At 41.3% G+C, this 20,755-nt stretch overlaps 1 protein-coding gene and 2 non-coding genes across 3 annotated transcripts; 1 reads left to right on the forward strand and 2 right to left on the reverse strand.

Annotated features, from left to right (window-relative positions):
- Positions 1-9,729: 9,729 nt before the first annotated feature.
- On the reverse strand, positions 9,730-9,836 carry LOC125575959. The gene has a single exon (XR_007314499.1). It is a non-coding gene; the product is annotated as a small nucleolar RNA R71 (small nucleolar RNA).
- A 4,329-nt stretch (positions 9,837-14,165) lies between these two features.
- On the reverse strand, positions 14,166-20,052 carry LOC106383329. The gene is made up of 2 exons (XM_048734825.1): positions 18,464-20,052; positions 14,166-18,051 (listed from the first exon to the last, which is right to left on the reverse strand). The coding sequence occupies exon 2, from the start codon at positions 15,525-15,527 to the stop codon at positions 14,556-14,558; it is 972 nt and encodes a 323-aa protein (XP_048590782.1). The 5' UTR covers positions 15,528-18,051; positions 18,464-20,052; the 3' UTR covers positions 14,166-14,555.
- On the forward strand, positions 16,135-16,241 carry LOC125575965. The gene has a single exon (XR_007314505.1). It is a non-coding gene; the product is annotated as a small nucleolar RNA R71 (small nucleolar RNA).
- Positions 20,053-20,755: the final 703 nt, after the last annotated feature.

Raw genomic sequence — 20,755 nt, forward strand, 5'->3', positions numbered from 1 at the left:
ATAGACGCTGCGTCTGTCGAAGAGAGTTGTATCCCAGTACTCCGGAGGTTGCCGAACGATCGTCCCTTTATCAACCCGCTGGCCCCGTTCCCCGAGGATATCATTGAAGTGAGGGACCTTCTTAGGAATGGTCCGTTTTTCTGGGCTTCCTTTACGCCGAATCGAGTTCGGAAGGCGCTAAGGTTTGTGTGTCCCGATCCTGCAGAAGCGGGGAACGACTCCGAGCCCGATGATCAGAGTCCCGACGCTGCCCCCGCTGCTGCGACGGGGTGGAACTCTTCAAAGGGGAAGGATATCGATCTTGGCGACATAGAGTTTTTGATGGATGATTCTATGCTTCCGGGATGGGATCCAAGCCTTGCTTATGGCGATGGAAGCGGTTCTAGCGAGATTCCTATTCCGGACTTCGACGATTTCTTCGCTGGTCTACCCTCGGGCTTCGATGCTCCTCCACCAACGAATGAAACAGGGAGGCCGAAGGTTGTCGCGGAAGGGTCTCGTATTATCAACGGGGTATGATTTTTTCGAATATATTTGTGATTGCCTAGGTGTTTCTTTTTCTGCTTATAACGCGTTAATTGGTTTCGCAGGGCCTAAACTTGCTTGGCTCGGCCATTGAGGCGAGCCATAGGGAAGCTATGGTCTATCGTTTTAAAGCGGAGAAAGCGGAATGAGATCTCGCTCGCGTGCAAGGCGAGGTGTTGGAGCGAGAAGCGCAACTTGCTCGCGATCATGCGCGGGCTATCCGTAAGGCGGAAAGGAAGGAAAAAAGGGAAATTGTCGAGGTGATGAAGACTCGTGCCTCTCAGTTCCAGGTCGCGAATGGGAACCTCAAGGATGCCTTTACCTCGGTGGGCGATTTCCGTGAGTGTCGCGGTTCAGTCGGAAGTCTTTGGAGGACGCATGCCGATGACTATGTGTTTGAGAAGGAAATAAGCTTGATGAAGAGCGGCATGAACGAACGTGCCCACGCTGAGGTGCTCATTCCCTCGATCGACGAGAGGATCCAAGGGTTCTGGGATTCCATCACGGTTTCCCCTGATACTGAAGAGGTTCCGACCGGGTTTCGTGATGGTGGCGAGGAAGTGGATCGTCCTGCGGATGCGTTCGGTGCTTCGTTGTCCGGGAACTTTGACTTTGGGCCATGAGAGGTGGAGTGATTATTCAGAGGGAGATGCTTGTCTTTCCATTCTATGTTTGTGGCCGAATGTGGCCTTCATTTCAGAGATTGTATGGGCCTGTTTTGGCCGTTTTTATTGCTTATCGGGACTGGCCGTTGGTGGCTTTGAATCCCTTACCGCTTTACGCGGTTATATATATGATGGATGTTTCAAGAATTTCAGTTTGCGTATGTTTTTAAATTGTCGAGAGAAAGGAATATGAGTTGTCGTCTCATACCTAACTCATAGTGTAGCGTTCTTTCGTCTGTTCGTAAAAGATGCAGAATTTTGTGAACGTTTAGAAACGAACGGCGAGACATGGTTTTAAGATCTCGTATCAATTTTTAGATATCATGCCTTGAATTGTTAGAGACCAGAGCGTTGGGTTTAGGGCAAGACCTAGGTTTACTTTCGGTTTAAGGTTTGTGCGGTGACTAGCCGACTATCGTTTTTTCTGTTGCTATTTCTTCCTGACTCGTACCGATTTAAAGTCCGTGATACGTTCTCGGCTTATATGACTTGTATGGTACGAATCGAGCATCTTCTCAGAGGCAATTTTTAAGCCAACTGGAAGTGCTAAACCAAAATTTCGGATTTTTGTTGTAGCGCGCTTTCGTCCTTGTGTTGGACGTTTTGAAGATCAAAAAGAGTGATCGAATTGTGTTTGAATAAAACGGCTGGCGTGTTTGTCGGGGCCAATCGACGAACGGGGTGTAAGGTTTTGGTCGTCGCGTTCGGACAATTTGTTCGTATTATCTTCAAATTTCAACTTTGCGATGTCTCGCAGTTGTTTCGAGGATTATACGTGTATCTTTAAGTGTTGAAAGATGATAATTTTGCGATTTTGGGCCGGATGAGGCCGCAGACAAGAGTCTTAACGTTTCCAGGAGTGTCCTGAAAGTTTTTGCGTTTAACTGAAGCGTAAACGTTTTCGATAAAAAGGAGGAACGTAGATTGTAGTAAAAGTTTTTGAAGTTTCTAAAAACTCGATTATAATAATGAATTTAGTTTTTATTTTTTTTAAGTGGGAGTATACGAGTATACGCACCCACTCCCCCCCCCCCCCTTTTTAGAGAGGTTAATAGCTGAACTCGTCTTTCGACGAGCTGCCTACGTACCCCTTTCGAGGATCAAGCCATCTCGTAGTTCTGTTTCATGCCGCGAGCGTTTTTACTCGGCGGTAGACGTTGCGCTGATCGCCTTGACCGTGTCGATCATGGCCGGGTCAACGCTATTTTCCGGATGTTCCGGTTGAGTTGTAGAGTCAGCTTCGGACTCGTGTTGAGTTTCGACATCCGATGCATTTGCGATTGCAGAGTGAGATTTGCTATCTAGTTACCGAGCTCAATTAGGATGTCGAGGAAAGAAGTATTAGGAAGAAGACCCGTCACTGATGGCCTACAATGATACTCTACCAAGTGTTTGAGCATCCCTCATAACAGTTTGGCAAGTTGAAAACCTTTTGGGAAAAAGGTGAAGAAGTGTACTCTAGTAACTTGATTGTTTAAATTGTAAAAGATGAAAAGGTGCAGAGTAGAAGACAGTCTGATAATCAAGAAAGATGAAGATGTGGTTAAGGCATTGAAAGGATGGTTGACATCTAAAAGTAACATGTTCACTATTCTTGTTGAACCTGGATTTGCTGCAATAGCCTAGGGATCTCACCAAGTGGTTCTTGCCGAGTTCTAGTAGTAGTTAGAATATTATGAAGAGCGTATTTGATAGATCAGAAGTGTAAAGAATATTGTAAGTGAAATCATTCTTGGAATGGGTGAGTGTGTTTATTTGAGAGTAGCACCTCTGGTCCGAATCATGTTGGCGTGATTGATCGTGCATGTTCTTGTTTGATTATTGCACGGTTAATCAAGTTAAAATTGACCAGACTGGAGATGTTACATTCACGTATGGCACATCACCTCACGTTCCAAATTTCATGTTGTTGTTATGGGGGAGAGCCAGATAGAAAAGGTTGAGAAGTGATAGTCTACAGATACAGGATTGTTAGAAAAAGTATGTAGACCGCAGTTGACAAGAATTGTGCAGAGTAAAGAATTTGGTTATCTTGAAAGTGGCTGCTCAGAAAAGAAAGGATCGGTTGGGGGAAATCAAGGGATCCACCATGAGTTGTTTTGATATGGGAAGATTAAGATAAGGTAAGAGCTAATATCCAGAACTCCTTTTAGAGACTGTTCAGTAAAGAGTGTACATCATGTTTTGAGAATTCGGGAACGAATTTTTTTGAGGGGGGAAGAATGTAATAACCCTCACGAGCAGATAGAATTTTGGTCGAGAAAATTCTTTAAGATCAGTTTGAAGATTGATTGATCCGAATTTAAATAAAAATCGAAACGGTGAATTATTCTTGATGGGACTGTCTCGAGGCCAAAGTACCTACTCTTAATAGTTCTGACCAAGTGTTAATTATTATGGTGAGTTTTATCTAAGCTGGACGAGAACCGATGGACGGGAAACATTTTATCGAAAACTGGTCTTGAATACTTTCAGCTGCTTGCGAGTCATGTGCATGTCATGTGCTGCCTGGCTGCTTGCTTCCTTCCTGACCTGAACATGTGACTTGCACCTTCCTTCTTGCTTGCTACATTAAAGTCATGTGAGTTGCACACCTGCTTGAAGTTTCTTCATGGAAAGGAAATGACATTACTTCATGGGAAGGAAAGTGTGATTCAGCTCACCAAATGTCCATACTGATCTGAAACTTTTGTCCTTTCTTGCTGACTCTTCTCCTGCTGTTTCCCCTGTCATTTATTACCTTGTCCTCTCCCTGGTCGAGCTCATTCATCTCAGAAACAAGAAAGAAAAATTCAGAGAGAAAGAGAGAAAGAAAGAGAGAAAAATCTGTGAGGAAAATACATGAAAAATTCAGAAAAAAATAAGAGAAGAGAAGTGAGCTTGGACGACCCTTTCTCACCCTCTTCTGACTTTAATCAGTGAGTATTGGTGTGGTTAAGAGCTGAATATTTGGTGTCCTGAAGTTCAGAATCACCCATGTTCTTCAGCCTTTGGTTTTGATCGGTAAGATGTATTTTGATCAGTTTTCAGTGAGAAGTTCTGTTGGTTTTGAACGCTTGAGGCTTTGTCTGAATGAATCCGACCTTGGCTTGATATGGCACTAATCAGGTTAGGAGTGGCTTCCACGTTAAGTTGTGTACCATCTGAATTCAGAAGATTGTTGATTTGAATCGGTAAGAGCTTATGGGTTTGATGAGATCAGTTTTTGTTAAGCTTCAGTCTCCTCTTTCAGTTCTGTTTGATGATAACCAAGTGATGTGTCTTGATAAACCTATCAGGAACAGTTGTCTAAATTCATATATGGTTTACTCTTGGTTAGTGTATGATTGAATTTGTATCATAGAACCAGTAGCTGAACTTATGTGAATTGTCTGAAGTAAACCTAACTGATTTGATCTTGTCCTCAACTGATCTGAGCCGAGCTGTCTATGGTCTGAACTTGTCATCTACTGATATAGTCTGAGTTTAACTGAATTTTTAGGACCAGAGCTGAACTTGTCTTGTACCAAACTGATACTAGCGGAACTAAACTGAAACGTTATGAGCTGAGATGAGTTTCTTCTTGAACAGGAATGATGAACCTTAAGTTCCAACAACTTTGTTTTGTTCAGTTACCCGAGGAGATTGGAAAGGTCAGCCCGATCATGCCTTGTCTTTATTCTGAATCAGGAGTGAAATGGAGTGTTATTAGTTGAGCTCGAGTCTAGTCTTTCTTAGCCAATCTCATGGAATCAAAGGTGAGTCTAGATAGATGATTGATGAGTAGTGAATGAATATTTCTTGATTGAACGCACTGATTGTAGATGATTGATAGGCTATGTCTCTTGATCAATATTGAATTGGTGAGGTGTTTACTTAGTGTAAACGCTTATTAAATATTCATGAATGTTCATAGAGGTTTACTCCCGAGCCATAGTACTTGTTCTCAAGTACTAATCTATAATATAATTAAGTATGGAAGTATTAATCATGTGAAGTCTTATTATAAACCTGTCTTCCAAAATATTTCCGTATGAATGATGATTACCGTGAATTGGTCCTGCGATATGGAACAAGGTCACGAAGACACGATGATGGGGTCGCACCCTGGAGGCCGTGTAACTGCATGCAGCGTTCGATGTTCGATCTTTGAATATCTGATGGCGATGATGGTGATGCTAACTCGCTAGACTCGTTTAGCCTTTGTGGTTTCTCGGGTCTGGTATATATATATAAATATGATTATATGAATGATATGAGAGACGGGAATAGGAAGTGAGGTATATGATTAGATTCACAATGATGGAAGGATAGTCCTTATATATAAATATTCAGTTATGGAATATATTTCCACTGCATACAAATGAAGTTGATTGCTTGAGAATATTATTAATATATGTTGGGGTGAGGGACTAGGCTCACTGAGTAAATTAGTTACTCATGACTCATTTGTGATGCAGGTAACCAGTAGACGAGAGACCTTACTCTAGGACGGGAAGGAACGTCATTAGCCAGCGGTAGTTTTATTATCCTTGCAAAGTCATTTTGATATATCTTATTTATAAGATTTGTAGACGGAAAACCTCGAGGTTAATTTATAACAAATTTTGTAAGATGCCTTTAAATGATATATATAAAGATTGTTTTTAAAGTATGGGTTCCATATGATATTAGTCCTTGTCCGGACGAACTAACTATCGGATATTTCTTTTTCGGGTTGAAAAGCCTAGAGTGATATTCGATAGGAGCGTTGGTGTTCTTTGGTTGTTGGTCTAAGGTGATCGGAGGTATTCTGAGAACTTCGGATCGACCATCGAGGAACATCGACCGTGTCATTTCCGGTTATCTACGATCGGGGGTGTCACAAAGGTGTGCACAATCACCTTAGATCCCACCAGGTAGGATCTGAACTTCTCGAATGCAAAAACAATAGCCAGAAGTTCCTTCTCAGTCATAGCGTATCTGCATTGAGCTTCATCCATGGTTTTGCTTGCGTAATAGATCACATGAAGTTCTTATCCTTGCGCTGCCCAAGGACTGCTCTAACTGCAAAGTCGCTAGCATCAGTCATGATTTCAAAGGGGAGATCCCAGTCTGGCGGTTGTACAACAGTTGCGCTGACTAGAGCTCCTTTTATAGTATGGAACACAGCTAAGCACTCACTGTCGAAATCAAACTTGATCTCCTTGTAGAGCAGTCTGGTGAGTGGTCTCGCTATTTTTGAGAAATCCTGGATGAACCTTCTGTAAAACCCTGCGTGACCCAAGAAACTTCTGATAGCTTTCACAGTTGTTGGTGGTTGCAAGCTCATCATCACCTCGATCTTTGTCTTATTAACCTCAATGCCTTTCTCAGAGATCTTATGGCCCAAAACAATCCCATCTATGACCATGAAGTGGCATTTCTCTCAATTGAGCACTAGATGTTTCTCCTCACACCTTTTTAGTACCCTGCACAAGTTTGACAAACATACACTAAAGGAGCTTCCATAAACACTGAAACCGTCCATGAAAACTTCCATAATGTCTTCAATCAGGTCAGTAAAGATCGACATCATGCAGCGCTGAAATGTTGCTGGCGCATTGCACAAGCCGAATGGCATCTCCTGTATGTGTACTATCCGTATGGGATTGTAAACGTCGTCTTTTCCTGATCGTCTGGATGGATAGGGATCTGAAAGAAACCTGAATATCCATCTAAAAAGCAGTAATATGGGTGGTTAGCCAATCTCTCAAGCATTTAATCAATAAGAGGAAGTGGAAAGTGATCCTTTCTAGTTGCTGCATTTAATATTCTAAAATCAATGCACATGCAGTGTCCCGTCACTGTTCTAGTAGGGATCAATTCATTCTTTTCATTTGTGATAACAGTGATCCCATCTTTCTTAGGTACTACATGAACAGGGCTAACCCACTTACTATCAGATATGACATAGATCACACCCGCTTCAAGAAGTTTCATAATCTCTTTCTTAACAACATCTTTTAGATTCGGGTTTAACCTCCTCTGATGTTCAACAGAAATCATTGATTTATCTTCTAGGTGTATTCTATGCATGCATAAATCAGGTGAAATGCCAAGTATGTCAGCTAGTGAATATCCTAATGCCTTACGATACTTCCTAAGCTCACACAAAAGCAATGCAGTTTCCACATTATTGAGTTCAGCGTTCACAATGACAGGGTAGGTGGAATTTGGACCTACGAAAGCGTACCTGAGCCCCTTGGCAAGGGGTTTTAGCTCAACCTTGGGAGCCTTTAACTCGCTCCAGGGATCATAAGGTAGGTTAGGCGGAACAGGCGAGTTCGGTGTAGGGGTCGCTCCAGCTGGAGTGTTCTCGTCCATGTTGCTTTCCTTCCCAAGACTTAGACTCGCTACAATTCTTCCCATACTTCTCGCGGAATCAAGCATCTTAGCATACCCGTATGCATCAATGTTCACGACACTCTGCTCGGCCTCAGCTCTTAGTAGTGCAAGCTCGAGTGGATCTTCTGTAAGAATCTTCTCGATCATTCCGTCACGAGGTTGCAGCGGATCAATCCCTTCATCAACCTCGAAGGTATGTCCATCCAGCATCGGCTTCTTTAGCAACTTATCCATCTCGAACTGTGATATATGGGTGTTTTATACATCTTGTATATATGCTTTTCAATTGGTTTTCAAGTCTTTATCGAGTCTTCCTAGTCCTTTTCGAGTCATTACAGATCTGGAGTTGCATTGGATAGGAGATGAACCAGCTGGAACAAAAGAGGCAGCAAACAGTGCAATTTGGTGATTTTCACGCAGAATAGTCTTGATGACTGTTCCGGATAGCGGAGCAACCCGAGTGACTGTTCTGGATGCCTGTTCCAGCGGCAGCGATTTTTAAGGAAACTACAACCTCTTTCGGGATTTGCCCTAATCTCTCTATTTTCTCTCCCAGCCGCCTGTGGCTTTGATATATCTTCTTTTTCTGTTTTTTCTTATCCTTCTACGCTACTTTTTACACAAGGAACCAGACTTGAGCTTTGAGATTTTTGTGATTTGATACTTTGTAAAGGGAGAAGGCTCCATCTCTCTCACCATAGAGAAGAACCCCCTGAACCCTTTTTATATTTTATCTACACATGTTTTATTCAGTCTCTGTCTCTGTGTTTTCTCTGTTCATGGCTGAGTAGCCAACTTGCTTAGTCTAGGGTGTTAGGGTGTTAGATCCGTGAATTAAACATAGATAAGTGAAATCATTGATTGTCTTCATTCATAACTGTTCTTAATGCTTGCATTAAATTGGCCGCTTAATGTTAGATCCTAGGTTTAACCTGTTCATTAACCGTGTAATAGGTTGCTAGATCTGTTATGAATGTGCATTGCATCCCTAACCAGCGAAAGTAGATGTTAGGGTGTTTTGTGAACATATTGGACTTGATCTCTATTGCTTGCTGTTGCGTCTTGGTCCAAACGAGAGTTTAGGTATCAAGATCGATCAGCATAGGGGGCAGTACCACGACAGTGGGCTGTTCTACTTGAGTGATCCGAGTTCTAGACTGGTCTTTAATCGAACTTGAATAATTGTTTTGCTCACACTTGCTTAACACCCGACCAAACCACCCTAGGCTAGCATTTTAATCATCTGAAAACCTTAAATTAATCTTATTACTTGCTTGTTACGAAACTTAATCTCAAAACTCCATCTTTGTTTTAGCTAAGCAATGATCCCATAAAGATAAAGTGTAATCATTGGTCTATGTGGATTCGATCCTAAATTGCTACATCGACATATCATTAGATTGTGGTAGTTTGCACAATAGGTTAATTGGTGTGCGTATACACGTAATATCAATTTGGCGCCGTTGCCGGGGACCATCTTTTTACATTTATTTTTCGATTATTTATTTAGTCTAAGACCTCTAACTTGCCCTATCCTTTTTGTTTCAGCTAATTTTTCAGGTGCATGACCAGTAGACATACTCGGAGAAACGCACAAGGAGAGTTAGTTACATTTAGCAACCAGGTGCTAGCAAGGTTAGAAAGAACAAATCGTCAACAGCCAAGGCAAACCGACACCACTTTGGTTGATCACGCCAATCAAGAGCAACTCACTGCTCAGTTGCAACAGATGCAACAACAGATGCTTCAAATGCAGCAGACCATCCAAGCTCAGCAGGATGCTGCTGAACAGGCTGCTCTCGCACGGTAGGAACAACAGGCGCAGACTGTTCCAATCGGGCAGAGAAACCTTCCGCGTAACATCCCTACTACACGCTCTGCCATTGTTCCTCCACTCTGCACCAGGCAAGACTTCGAGATCAAGCCTGCTTTGATCGGTCTAGTACAGAGAAAGGTGTTCTCTGGTCTCTCTACAGAAATTCCAATGGAACATATTGAGAGCTTCGAAAAAGTCTGCAGTTTCACTTGCGTGAATGGTGTTCCACCAGACTACATCACGTGCATGTTATTCCCATTCTCTCTTGATGGAAAAGCTGCACGGTTGTTGAACTCTGTCCCTACCGGCTCTCTCACTTCATGGGAACAGGTCCGATCAGCGTTCCTCAGCCATTTCTACTCTAAGGCGAGAACAGCTGCATTGAGGAACAAGATCACCTCCTTCAGACAGCTCACTGATGAGCCTTTCTGCGACGCATGGGAATGCTTCAATGACTATCGCAGAGAATGTCCTCACCATGGATTTGATGATGATTACCTCCTGGACATTTTCTATGATGGAGTGGACTGGAAATACCAAGGTGCTCTAAACTCTGCGAGCAATGGAGACTTCATGACCCAAACCACTAATGGAGCGTTTAAGCTGATTGAGAACATGTCTGCTAGCTCAGCTAATAAGAAAGAGGAGAGTGATTGCTCCAAGAAAGGGAACAATTCCGACACCCAGAAAATAGATGAGCTGACTACCAAGGTTGATCAGCTACTGAAAAACAACCAAGGGCACGTCTTCAACATGGAGCAAGCTACAGCCGGGCAGATTCAGAACCAGAACAAGCGACAACCGCAGAGCAATCAGCAAGCTGTTCTAGCTACTGAGAACAGTCAACCAGATGAGTTGAAGGGTCTGGGTATGATGATGCAACAGCTGTTGCAGGGTCAGCAGGTTCAGGCCAAGGTGTTGAACCAGGTAACCACGGAAATTGACACCAGGATGGGCAACATGTTCACTGAGCTGAATAACAAGTATGACACTCTTGCGATCCACATAAGAAAGATCGATGTTCAGCTTGCTCAAATAGTTGAGAGTGTCAAGAGGCAACACGAGACGCTCCCTGGAAGAACTGATAAAAATCCTAGGACTGAGCACTGTAATGCAATAGAGCAGCCGTTCGCTGAGACTGTTCTAGGCGCAGAAGAGAACACAGAGCAGTCTGCTAGCTCTGGAGTGACTGGTCCTAGCGTACCTGCTGAAACTCCACCAGTGCGAGTCTATGTTCCTAAGGTTCCCTATCTAATTCCACCTAAACATCTGATGGATCCCATTAGTGAAGAGCAACTGATAGGTTTTAACAAGATGGTGAGAAAACTTCCTAAAGAACTTGCATTCGAAGATGCTCTGCAGATTCGTCCATTGCTCAAGTTCTTTAAAAACTGTAGAGAGACTCAAGAGGAGATCAAGGTCCTCTATACCAAAGCACTGTCTACACCAGCACTGAAGGTATTGCCTAAGGTTGATGATCCTGGAAAGTTTGTTTTCCCATGTTCCTTCGCAGGAACAACCTTCAAGGATGCTCTTTGTGACTCTGGTTCTTGTGTGAATCTCGTCTCGAAGGCTATTGTAGACGATTTGAAGATTGCTGACGTTGAGCGTTCTCAGCTGACCCTGACCTTTGCAAACTCTTCCAGAGCAGTCCCATATGGAACCATCCGCAGCCTTCATGTTCAAGTAGGGGAATGCATTGTTCCTGCTGAGTTTCAAGTTGTTGAGATGAACAAGGATCATGAGATGCCTTTGATATTTGGAAGGACATTCATGGCTACTGTTGGAGCAACCATCGATATGCCCAACAAGAGAGTCTGCTTCTCCAACATCAACAAGAAAGTTTTCTACAAGGCTGTACCCACCAGATCTTCCTCATCACATGCCTCTTGCATCTCAGTGTTTGATGTAGAAAAGCTGAAGGTTGTTCCAGAGAAGGAGCATGGTGATAAGGGTGAGAGCGGGCTGTTCTCTGATTAAGATCCTAGCACTGATCCTACTAAATTCAGAGGGAATTCAAGGGTGAAACACAAAGTCTAGAAGAAAAGGATCAAGGGTGATCCTATGATGATTTTGATACCTCGCTTGTGTGATGAGAAATCCAATGAGTATGAGGTAAAGTGCAAGGGTACCGCTAAACCTTTCTCTAAAGTCAGAGTAATGCTCACACAAGAGATGAAAGAGAAAGGGGAAGCTGCTGTGAAAGGGTTGCTGAGCAGAGTTCTGAAGTTGAACATTTCTGATTGTGGAGCTTGTTTTGGAACAGGCCCTCCTGTTCAACCAGACTGATCCAAGTCACCAAGTCAAGCTAGTGACTTAAACCAAGCGCTTGGTGGGAGGCAACCCACTGGTAAGTGTAAATATAACTTGGTTTTGTTTTTGGTTGCTTATTTTCGTTTTAGTTTATTGAGTCTCAGGTCAAAAAGCAAAAAAAATCCGAGATACTTCAAAAATTATGGGTTGCAGAAACGGAACAACCTGCCCCCTGAAAAGAGCGGTTGTTCCAGGCAACCATCTGACGATAGAACACCCAGAATTTGCATGGAGCGCCCGCTCCACTCAGGTAAGTATCTCAAACAAAAAAAATGTTTATTCTTGTTTTCACCTTCTTTCTGATTTATTTTCACACCAGGGACGGTGTAAAGTAAGTCTGGGGGAGGGTTTTCGTCGTTTACTAACTCGTTTCTTTCATTTATTTTTTCTTTTGGGTCAATTTGAGTCAGTTTTTATTGAGTCAGTCAAAAATTTGTGGGAATTAGGACCTTATTCCGTGTTGATCACTAACCACCTCGTGCTTTATTTATCTTATTCAGTGACCTTAGCAGTGGCGAAAGACACACATGTGGACCTGGAACACCCTGACATATCTCACTTGATTCTCCAGAAGTTTTCAGCCGATCGGTTACACTGGGTAGACTTAACTCCACCTTACTTGAACCTAATCTTGACTGAAATTCTTCTTGTTATGGGCATTAGATCAGGGAAACGAGAACACACTCAGGACTTCTTATCCTTTTTATCCATCTTGCTGATCCTGAGTGGCTAGCTCATCTTTAGCTAGTTCCCACCCTGCACCTTAGCCTTTATTTCACCTTCATGCATTTGTTTTTCAGTGTCATATGTGCACATATGTACAAAAAGGTCAGAGAGGAAAGGATCAACGCAGCCTCCTACTCGTTACTGCTGCAGAAATTCTGTCAGAAAGGAGAACGAGCAGATTAAGGGAGCAACCGCTCCATAACCAATGAACTGCACAAGAGCAGGGGTGGAGAACCAGAATGGTCGCGAAATCAGAACCACCAGTGGGACTCAGAACGATCATGTATTACCTCCTTCTTCGTCACATCACCATATCAGTGTTCAAAAAAAAACGAGAATAATGTGATGGAGAAGGGGAAGAAAGAAAAAAAACATGGAGCCACTGGATAGGTCGAGCAAGAAGTTGGTACCAAGTATTGAAGAGTATGCAGAGGAAAGTGGAAAGCAGAACAATCAGTCGCCTGTTCCGTCATCAGAACAGTCGTACCAGATATAGCAAAAACAAGTAGAGCTCCACCATTAAGTAGCTTGTTCCACACCTAGACCATCTACCCTGAATGATGCCTGTGATGAGAAGCTCACGCTACTCTTAAATGAATGTAGGGAGTTCTGTCTCGATAGTGTTGCTTTTTCAGGTTTGAGATGAAGAGTCTGGAGCCGATTTTTGAACAGCAGTCAGTGGGGTTCCGGTAAGGGTGTGTTGTCCTAGTTTTACTGCTTGTATGGTTCAGAGATTTGTGGTTAAAGTATGGTTGCTGAGAATATGAGAGTTCCCACACTTTCAAACCTTTCTCCCTGTTCTTGATACTTGACATTGTTTGAGGACAAACAAGGATCTAAGTTTGGGGGAATTGATATATGGTGTTTTATACATCTTGTATATATGCTTTTCAATTGGTTTTCAAGTCTTTATTGAGTCTTCCTAGTCCTTTTCGAGTCATTACAGGTCTGGAGTTGCATTGGATAGGAGATGGACCAGCTGAACAAAAGAGGCAGCAAACAGTGCAATTTGGTGATTTTCACGCAAAACAGTCTTGATGACTGTTCCGGATAGCGGAGCAACCCGAGTGACTGTTCTGGATGCCTGTTCTAGCGGCAGAGATTTTTAAGAAAACTACAACCTATTTCGGGATTTGCCCTAATCTCTCTATTTTCTCTCCCAGCCGCCTGTGGCTTTGATATATCTTCTTTTTCTGTTTTTCCTTATCCTTCTACGCTACTTTTTACACAAGGAACCAGACTTGAGCTTTGAGATTTTTGTGATTTGATACTTTGTAAAGGGAGAAGGCTCCATCTCTCTCACCATAGAGAAGAACCCCCTGAACCCTTATTCTATTTTATCTACACATGTTTTATTCAGTCTCTGTCTCTGTGTTTTCTCTGTTCAAGGCTCAGTAGCCAACTTGCTTAGTCTAGGGTGTTAGGGTGTTAGATCCGTGAGTTAAACATAGATAAGTGAAACCATTGATTGTCTTCATTCATAACTGTTCTTAATGCTTGTATTAAACTGGCCGCTTAATGTTAGATCCTAGGTTTAACCTGTTCATTAACCGTGTAATAGGTTGCTAGATCTGTTATGAATGAGCATTGCATCCCTAACCAGCGAAAGTAGATGTTAGGGTGTTTTGTGAACATATCGGACTTGATCTCTATTGCTTGCTGTCGCGTCTTGGTCCAAACGAGAGTTTAGGTATCAAGATCGATCAGCATAGGGGGCAGTACCACGACAGTGGGCTGTTCTACTTGAGTGATCCGAGTTCTAGACTGGTCTTTAATCAAACTTGAATAATTGTTTGGCTCACACTTGCTTAACACCCGACCAAACCACCCTAGGCTAGCATTTTAATCATCTGAAAACCTTTAATTAATCTTATTACTTGCTTGTTACGAAACCTTAATCTCAAAACCCCATCATTGTTTTAGCTAAGCAATGATCCCTTAAAGATAAAGTGTAATCGTTGGTCTCTGTGGATTCGATCCTAAAGTTCTACATCGACATACCATTCGATTGTGGTAGTGTGCACATTAGGTTAATTGGTGTGCGTATACACGTAATATCAAACTGCATGACTATGTCCCCCAGATTTAGATCAATCTTCCCTTGTCGCACATCAATGATGGCTCCAACAGTACATAGGAATGGTCTTCCTAAGATGAGAGGATCTTTAGATTCCTCTTCCAGTTCTAGAACTACGAAGTCTGCTGGGACAAGGGAAGTTCCCGACTATTACTTGGAGATCCTCTAGAATACGAACCGGGGACTTGACTGATCTACCCGCGAACACCAAGGACATCTTAGTTGGTTTGAAATGCATGTATCCTAGACGTCGTGCTACAGAGTAGGGCATGAGGTTTACGCTGGATCCAAGATCAACCAAAGAGCATGCGAAAACTGTCTTCCCAATCTGGATAGAGAGGACGAACTTGCCAGGGTCTCCTCGCTTCTTTATCTGCCTGTTCTGAAGTACTGCACTGCACTCCTTGGATACAGTCATGAATTCGCTCTCCTCTGATATTTTTCCTGAGATCAATCCCTTCATAAAGCTGTGCATGGAGGGCATCATCTGGATCGCATCTATCAAGGGGAGTCGGATGGTTAGGTCCTCCAGCATCTTTCTGCACTTCATCTCCTCTCGGTCCTTACGAGTAGCCTTTGCTGGAACAGGGTAAGGGACTTTAGGAGTGTATTCGCGAGGAGGAACAGCCTCTGGGATCGGGCGAACAGCTTCAGCTGGTTGTTCTGGTCCTGGCAAATTGGTTTCAACTGTTGGTTTTGTCTCCTTCTCAGATGCCAGGGTATCGGCTGGTGGTTGTTCCGACTCTTTCTGCTTACCCTTCTCAGCCGCAGTGAACCTCTTCTTTACCGGCTCAGACAGTTTCTTTCCACTTCTCAACTCAACCGCATTGCACTCCTTAGGGTTTTTGTCGGTTTTACCAGGTAGAGTACCTTGCTGCCTCTTGACGCTCTCAGGAGTCTGAGCAATCTGAATGTCCATCTGTCTCATATGGCTCGCGACATTGTCGTACTTGGTGCTCAAATCTCTGAACAGATGGTTCATTCTGGTATTGATCTCGGTAGTAACCTGGTTTAGAGCCTTCCCCTGGAGCTGTTGTTCTTGGAGCAGCTGCTGCAACATAGCCTTTGTCTCATCTTGCGGAACAGCGAGAGGAGCGGAGGTAGATGGTTAAGTATTCTGGTGTTTCTGCATCTGAGGTGGGTTGCTCTGCGGTTGGCTTAGAACATTGGTCTGGGGTTGGTAGTTCTTTTGACACCCAGCATACTGACCTTGGTTACTCTGTGCAGGATCAACTGGTTTGTCTTGCTTAGGCCAGAAAAGCTGTTGGTTGTTCCGCATGTTAGGGTTTGGGTGATAGTTTTTGAGCTGCCATCCTTGCCCATTCACGTAGCTCACCTCTTGCTGATCGTCTCCTGATATTTCAGCCTCAAACGCCAGGTCACCGGCACTCTTCCCAGGAGTTGCTTCTTCCATTATGAACACTTGGCTTTGGTTTCCCTTAAGCAGTTGGTCCACCTTCGCAGCGAGATCATCTATGATGTTCACACTCTTCGAGCGGTCATGCTCCTTGTTCTTGTTCAATGAACTTGAAGCCATGTTCTGAATCAGCTCGAACGCACCAGGTGTGGTTTGAGTCATGAAGTCTCCATTACTCGAAGAGTCAACGGTGTTTCGGAACTAATAGCTCACTCCATCATAGAACACCTCCAATATATAGTCATCGTCAAACCCTTGGTGCGTGCACTCTCTCTGGTACTCCTTGTACCTTTCCCAAGCTTCATGAAAAGGTTCATAAGACTTCTGCTTGAAATTGGAGATTCTGTGTCGTAGAGCCGCGGTTTTGGACTTCGTGTAGAAGTGGCTCAGGAACGCTGATCGAACCTGGTCCCTTGAAGTAAGAGAACCGGCCGGGAGAGATTGGAGCCAGCGAGAAGCTTTCCCTTCAAGAGAGAATGGGAACAGCATGCATTTGACATAATCTGGTGGCACTCCGTTAGAGCGAGAGAAATTGCAGATTCTCTCAAAGGCCTCTATGTGGTCCATTGGGATGTCCGTAGTGAGGCCGCTGAACGTGCTCTTCTGTACCAGACTTATCAGTGCAGGTTTGATCTCATAATCTTGCCGAGTACAAGGAGGATGGTTGATGGGGGAGCGATTAGTAGTGAAGTTCCGCGGAAGGTTTCGCTCCCCAATAAGAGCACCACGCTCTTCTCGCGCGGCGTTCTCAGCTGCTTGTTCCTGAGCAGCTTGTTGCTGATTTTGGATGGTCTGCTGCATCTGCAACATCTGTTGTTGCTGAGTCTGCATTTCTTGTTGAATGAGTGCCAATGCAGCAGTGAGGTCATCCTGATTGCCGTGATCACCCATGTTGGTGTCGGTTGTTCTCGGCTGTTGATGGTTCTGTCTTTCTAATCTTGCGAGTTCGTCGTTGGTTAGTTGATGTAGTGGTCCTTGTGCGTTGCTCCGAGAATGTCTACTGGTCATGCACTTGGATCATCTGTTCCAACAAAGAAATAAAATCAAGTTAGATATCTCAGACTAAATATTAAACCGAATAATAAAGGTAAAAGCTTAGTCCCCGTCAACGGCGCCAAAACTTGATACACTAAAAATGAATCTTTGCTACTGTCAAGTTAACATTGGTAGTTGTAATATTTGAGATTCAATCCAGAGGAGCAGTTTACTCTTTACTCTTGTAAGTTCAATATTAAGCTTGGAAACAAGTGGGGTTTTAAAATAATGGTGACGCAAGTAGCTAAAATACCTAGAGATTCAAATTGGATTTAAATGAAAGCCGGCTTAAGGTTATTCATCGGGTGTCAATGCGAACCGAACAACTATTCAAGTGCAATGAGGTGCAGTCTAGAACTCGGATCACTCGGCTAGAACAATCCACTATCGTGGACTTGCTCCCTTTGCTGATCGGTCTTGAGTCCTAAGCTCTCAATTGGAACAAGACGCGATAGCAAGCTTTGAGATCTGGTCCGATTAGTTCACTTAATACCCTAATATCTACTCTCGCTGATTAGGGATATGAAGCTCATTCAATATATGTCGATTTATCTCCTAAGCGGTTAGCTAGGTGATTAAACTAGAGATCGAACATTAAGTGATCAATTCAATGCAAGCAGTAAGAGCAATATGAATGAAGAACAATTAAGATCACTTTTTTGTGTTCAGCTCATGCGACTAACACCCTACAACCCTAAGCAAGCTTAGCCGACTACTCAATCATAAAGCAAGATGACACATACATTGTTTCTGAATAATACTGCATATAAAATAAAGTACAAGGACAAGGGTTCAAGATGATCTTCTCGTGAAAATGAGAGATCAAGCCTTCTCCCTTACAAGTTGCTCAATCCAAATCGTTCTAGCTCTCTTCTAAAACTAGCGTGAAAAAAATAGAAATGATAGCATCGGCCTTTTTATATGGAGGCGCCGGTGGCAAAGAGATAAGAGAATGGAATCTAGGGCAAACTTCCAGAATGAGAAGTTTCCTTAATGATGGGGAACAGTCAGACGCTTGTTCTCTTCGGGAACAACCTTCGGGTTGATCTAACTGGCTATTCCGCATCGAATTCTCTAAAGTGACATCTGACTTCATGAAGCTCTCTTCTTTGCTCTTTCACCTGCTCCAAACCTGGAATGATATCAATTAAGCACGAATTAGGACTGAGAATTAACTCAAAGCACACATATAATGGTATTAAACACCATATATCATTTGATTAGAGTTAGGCATCTGATAGTTTATCCCACTGAAAGTGGGATAACTTACTATTGAATTCGAGTTCTAGAATCGTGGTTTATAAACCCTTGCAACCTTTTGATTGCAGTTTTGAATCTCCTGATTGATTTATCTAGATCTAGCGTTTTCTCCATCTGATCTTGCAACTTTTCTTATTTACTGTTGCTTATTGTTTTCTATTTGCTTGCCTAGCTTAATCTAAATACTCAAGTCTATTGTTGAGTTTCGGTGGATACGATCCTCAAAGTACCACTATGACATTCTTGTTTGAGAGAGTTAGTTGAAGTTAATTTGAGAATTTTACCTTGCGAGTGGTCATCTGAAGCCAATATCTCGTTGAAATCGCCCAACACAGACGAAAGAACATTTGCATCACTAAGCATATCTCTCATTGATCGGATTTCTTCCCAAAGTAGAGTCATATCGCTTTGAAAATTAGAAGCGTAGATGCAGGAGACTAGCAGATCGTCCCCAGATTGTAAAGTTATAAGAGTAATGATAAGCTGTGGACTCTTGTATACATTCGTAGCAGTTACAGAAGATGACCACAATAAACAGATTCTTTCTAGACTGTGATAATCATAGTTTGTATCAGAACTCCATCCCGGAAAGGTCTAGCGAATAATATCTTCTCAAATCTCTTCTCTCAGACGAGTTTCAGAACGAATAGCATTATGTTTGCGCATTTTGTTGAAACCACAAGTATTCCACACAAAGAAAAATGCCATTTTTATTACAACCTCCGTGAGGAGGTCTTCTTTGTTATTTTAAGAAGCAAAATATGTCGAGCTTTTTTAGTATCAGCATTCTGTTTTTGATCCTTGTTTCGTCTTTTTTGGTTAACTTTTTGCTTAGTCTTGGAGATAGTCGGTGGAGGCACCAAACTTACCAAACTTGCAATAATTCTACAATTGAATTATTCTTTTTTTTTTCCTTGAAGAGGAATGATTGGATTATTGGATTATTGGCTAACCAAATTCTACAATAAAAATTAAAAATATTAATTTAATTGTTATACATTCATTCATATTATTATTTCATTTATCATACAAAATAAATACAATATACTCTACTAAAAATGAATTATCTTTTAGAAATAACCCTTAATTCATCCTAATATTGTGCCACTTATTAATTAATTATGCACATCATTTATTTTGTTAGATTATTTTCTAACCAACAATTACCAAACTTAGGATTATTTTATAACTGGATTATTCTCTAACCAAAACTTACTGTAAAGTTAAACAAATTTCTTTAAAATGTAACATAAAAATTGAAGTGTTATACATTCATGCATATTATTATTTCATCTAAGATACAAAATATAAATTATCTACTCTACTAAAACTGAAGTACCTTTTAGAAATAACCCCTAATTTATTCTAATAATCACAACTTGCGCCACTGAATTAATAACTATTAAATAATTAATTTTGTTAGATTCTTTTCTTCTGAAACTTACCAAGCTTACTATTATCTTAAAACTAGATTATTCTCAAACCAAATTTTATAATAAAATAAAATAAAAATTATTTGAAATGTGACATACAAAATTTAAGTGATATATATTCATGCATATTATAATTTTATTTCACATACAAAATATAAACTATCATTGTTTTATTAAAACATATAAAGTAATTTTAAAATATGTGTTAAATAATTTGATAATTAATATAATTCACAGAGATGTATAAATTTTAATCATAAAAATACAACAAATTAATTTTAATTTAATAGTTTTCTGAAAACTAAATATAGAAGTGGAAATTATTTGGCATATAAAATTCTTATAGACATATCTACCTATCTTATCTAAAAATTACATTTTATATGACAAAAAATATTTCATTTTAGAAAGATAGATTTATTAATATACGTAAACGTAAAATTGGTGTTTTATTTTATAAATAAATAAATCAGAAATGGAAAATGTAGTTAAAAATTTATTAAGTGAGGAAATTTTTATATACCATATCATTTTGATTGGTTTTACATCCAACCGTAATATGAGCAACCAAAAAATTACAGAAAATTAAAAACCGTGTATCGATCATAAATGTTATATATTACAAATCGAATTAACACATACACAGACGATCATAAATGTTATATATTACAAACCGATCATAAATGTGCAACCATTACATTATTCTGTTGTGAATGATTTCATATGTCTATTCTATTATAACAAACATCCGTTTGGGTCCAGCGCTAGTCCCTTATAGCATTGTAATAAATGTGTTCACACTAAACTGGAAACATATCACGTGTATAATCATTGTAGTAAATGTGTTCACACCAAACTGGACACATGTCACATGTAGAGAGTTTCTCAGCCAAACTCTACATAAATATGTTCACACTATGTACTTTATGGGTTTTTAATATAAAACTCACATGCAAGGTTCTTCTTTATGTTATTTTACTGTTTACGAATAGAACTGGACAAATTATTCATCTGTTTTGATTCGAACCGAAACATCTGGATATCCGTTACTCTACGAAGCAAATCAAATACTAAAATGCAATATCCGTAAAAAAACAGCAAATCACAAATATCAATATTTATAGGAACGAATATCCAATTTGA

The sequence above is a fragment of the Brassica napus genome, chromosome A6, assembly GCF_020379485.1.
Source record: "Brassica napus cultivar Da-Ae chromosome A6, Da-Ae, whole genome shotgun sequence".
Taxonomy (NCBI): domain Eukaryota; kingdom Viridiplantae; phylum Streptophyta; class Magnoliopsida; order Brassicales; family Brassicaceae; genus Brassica; species Brassica napus.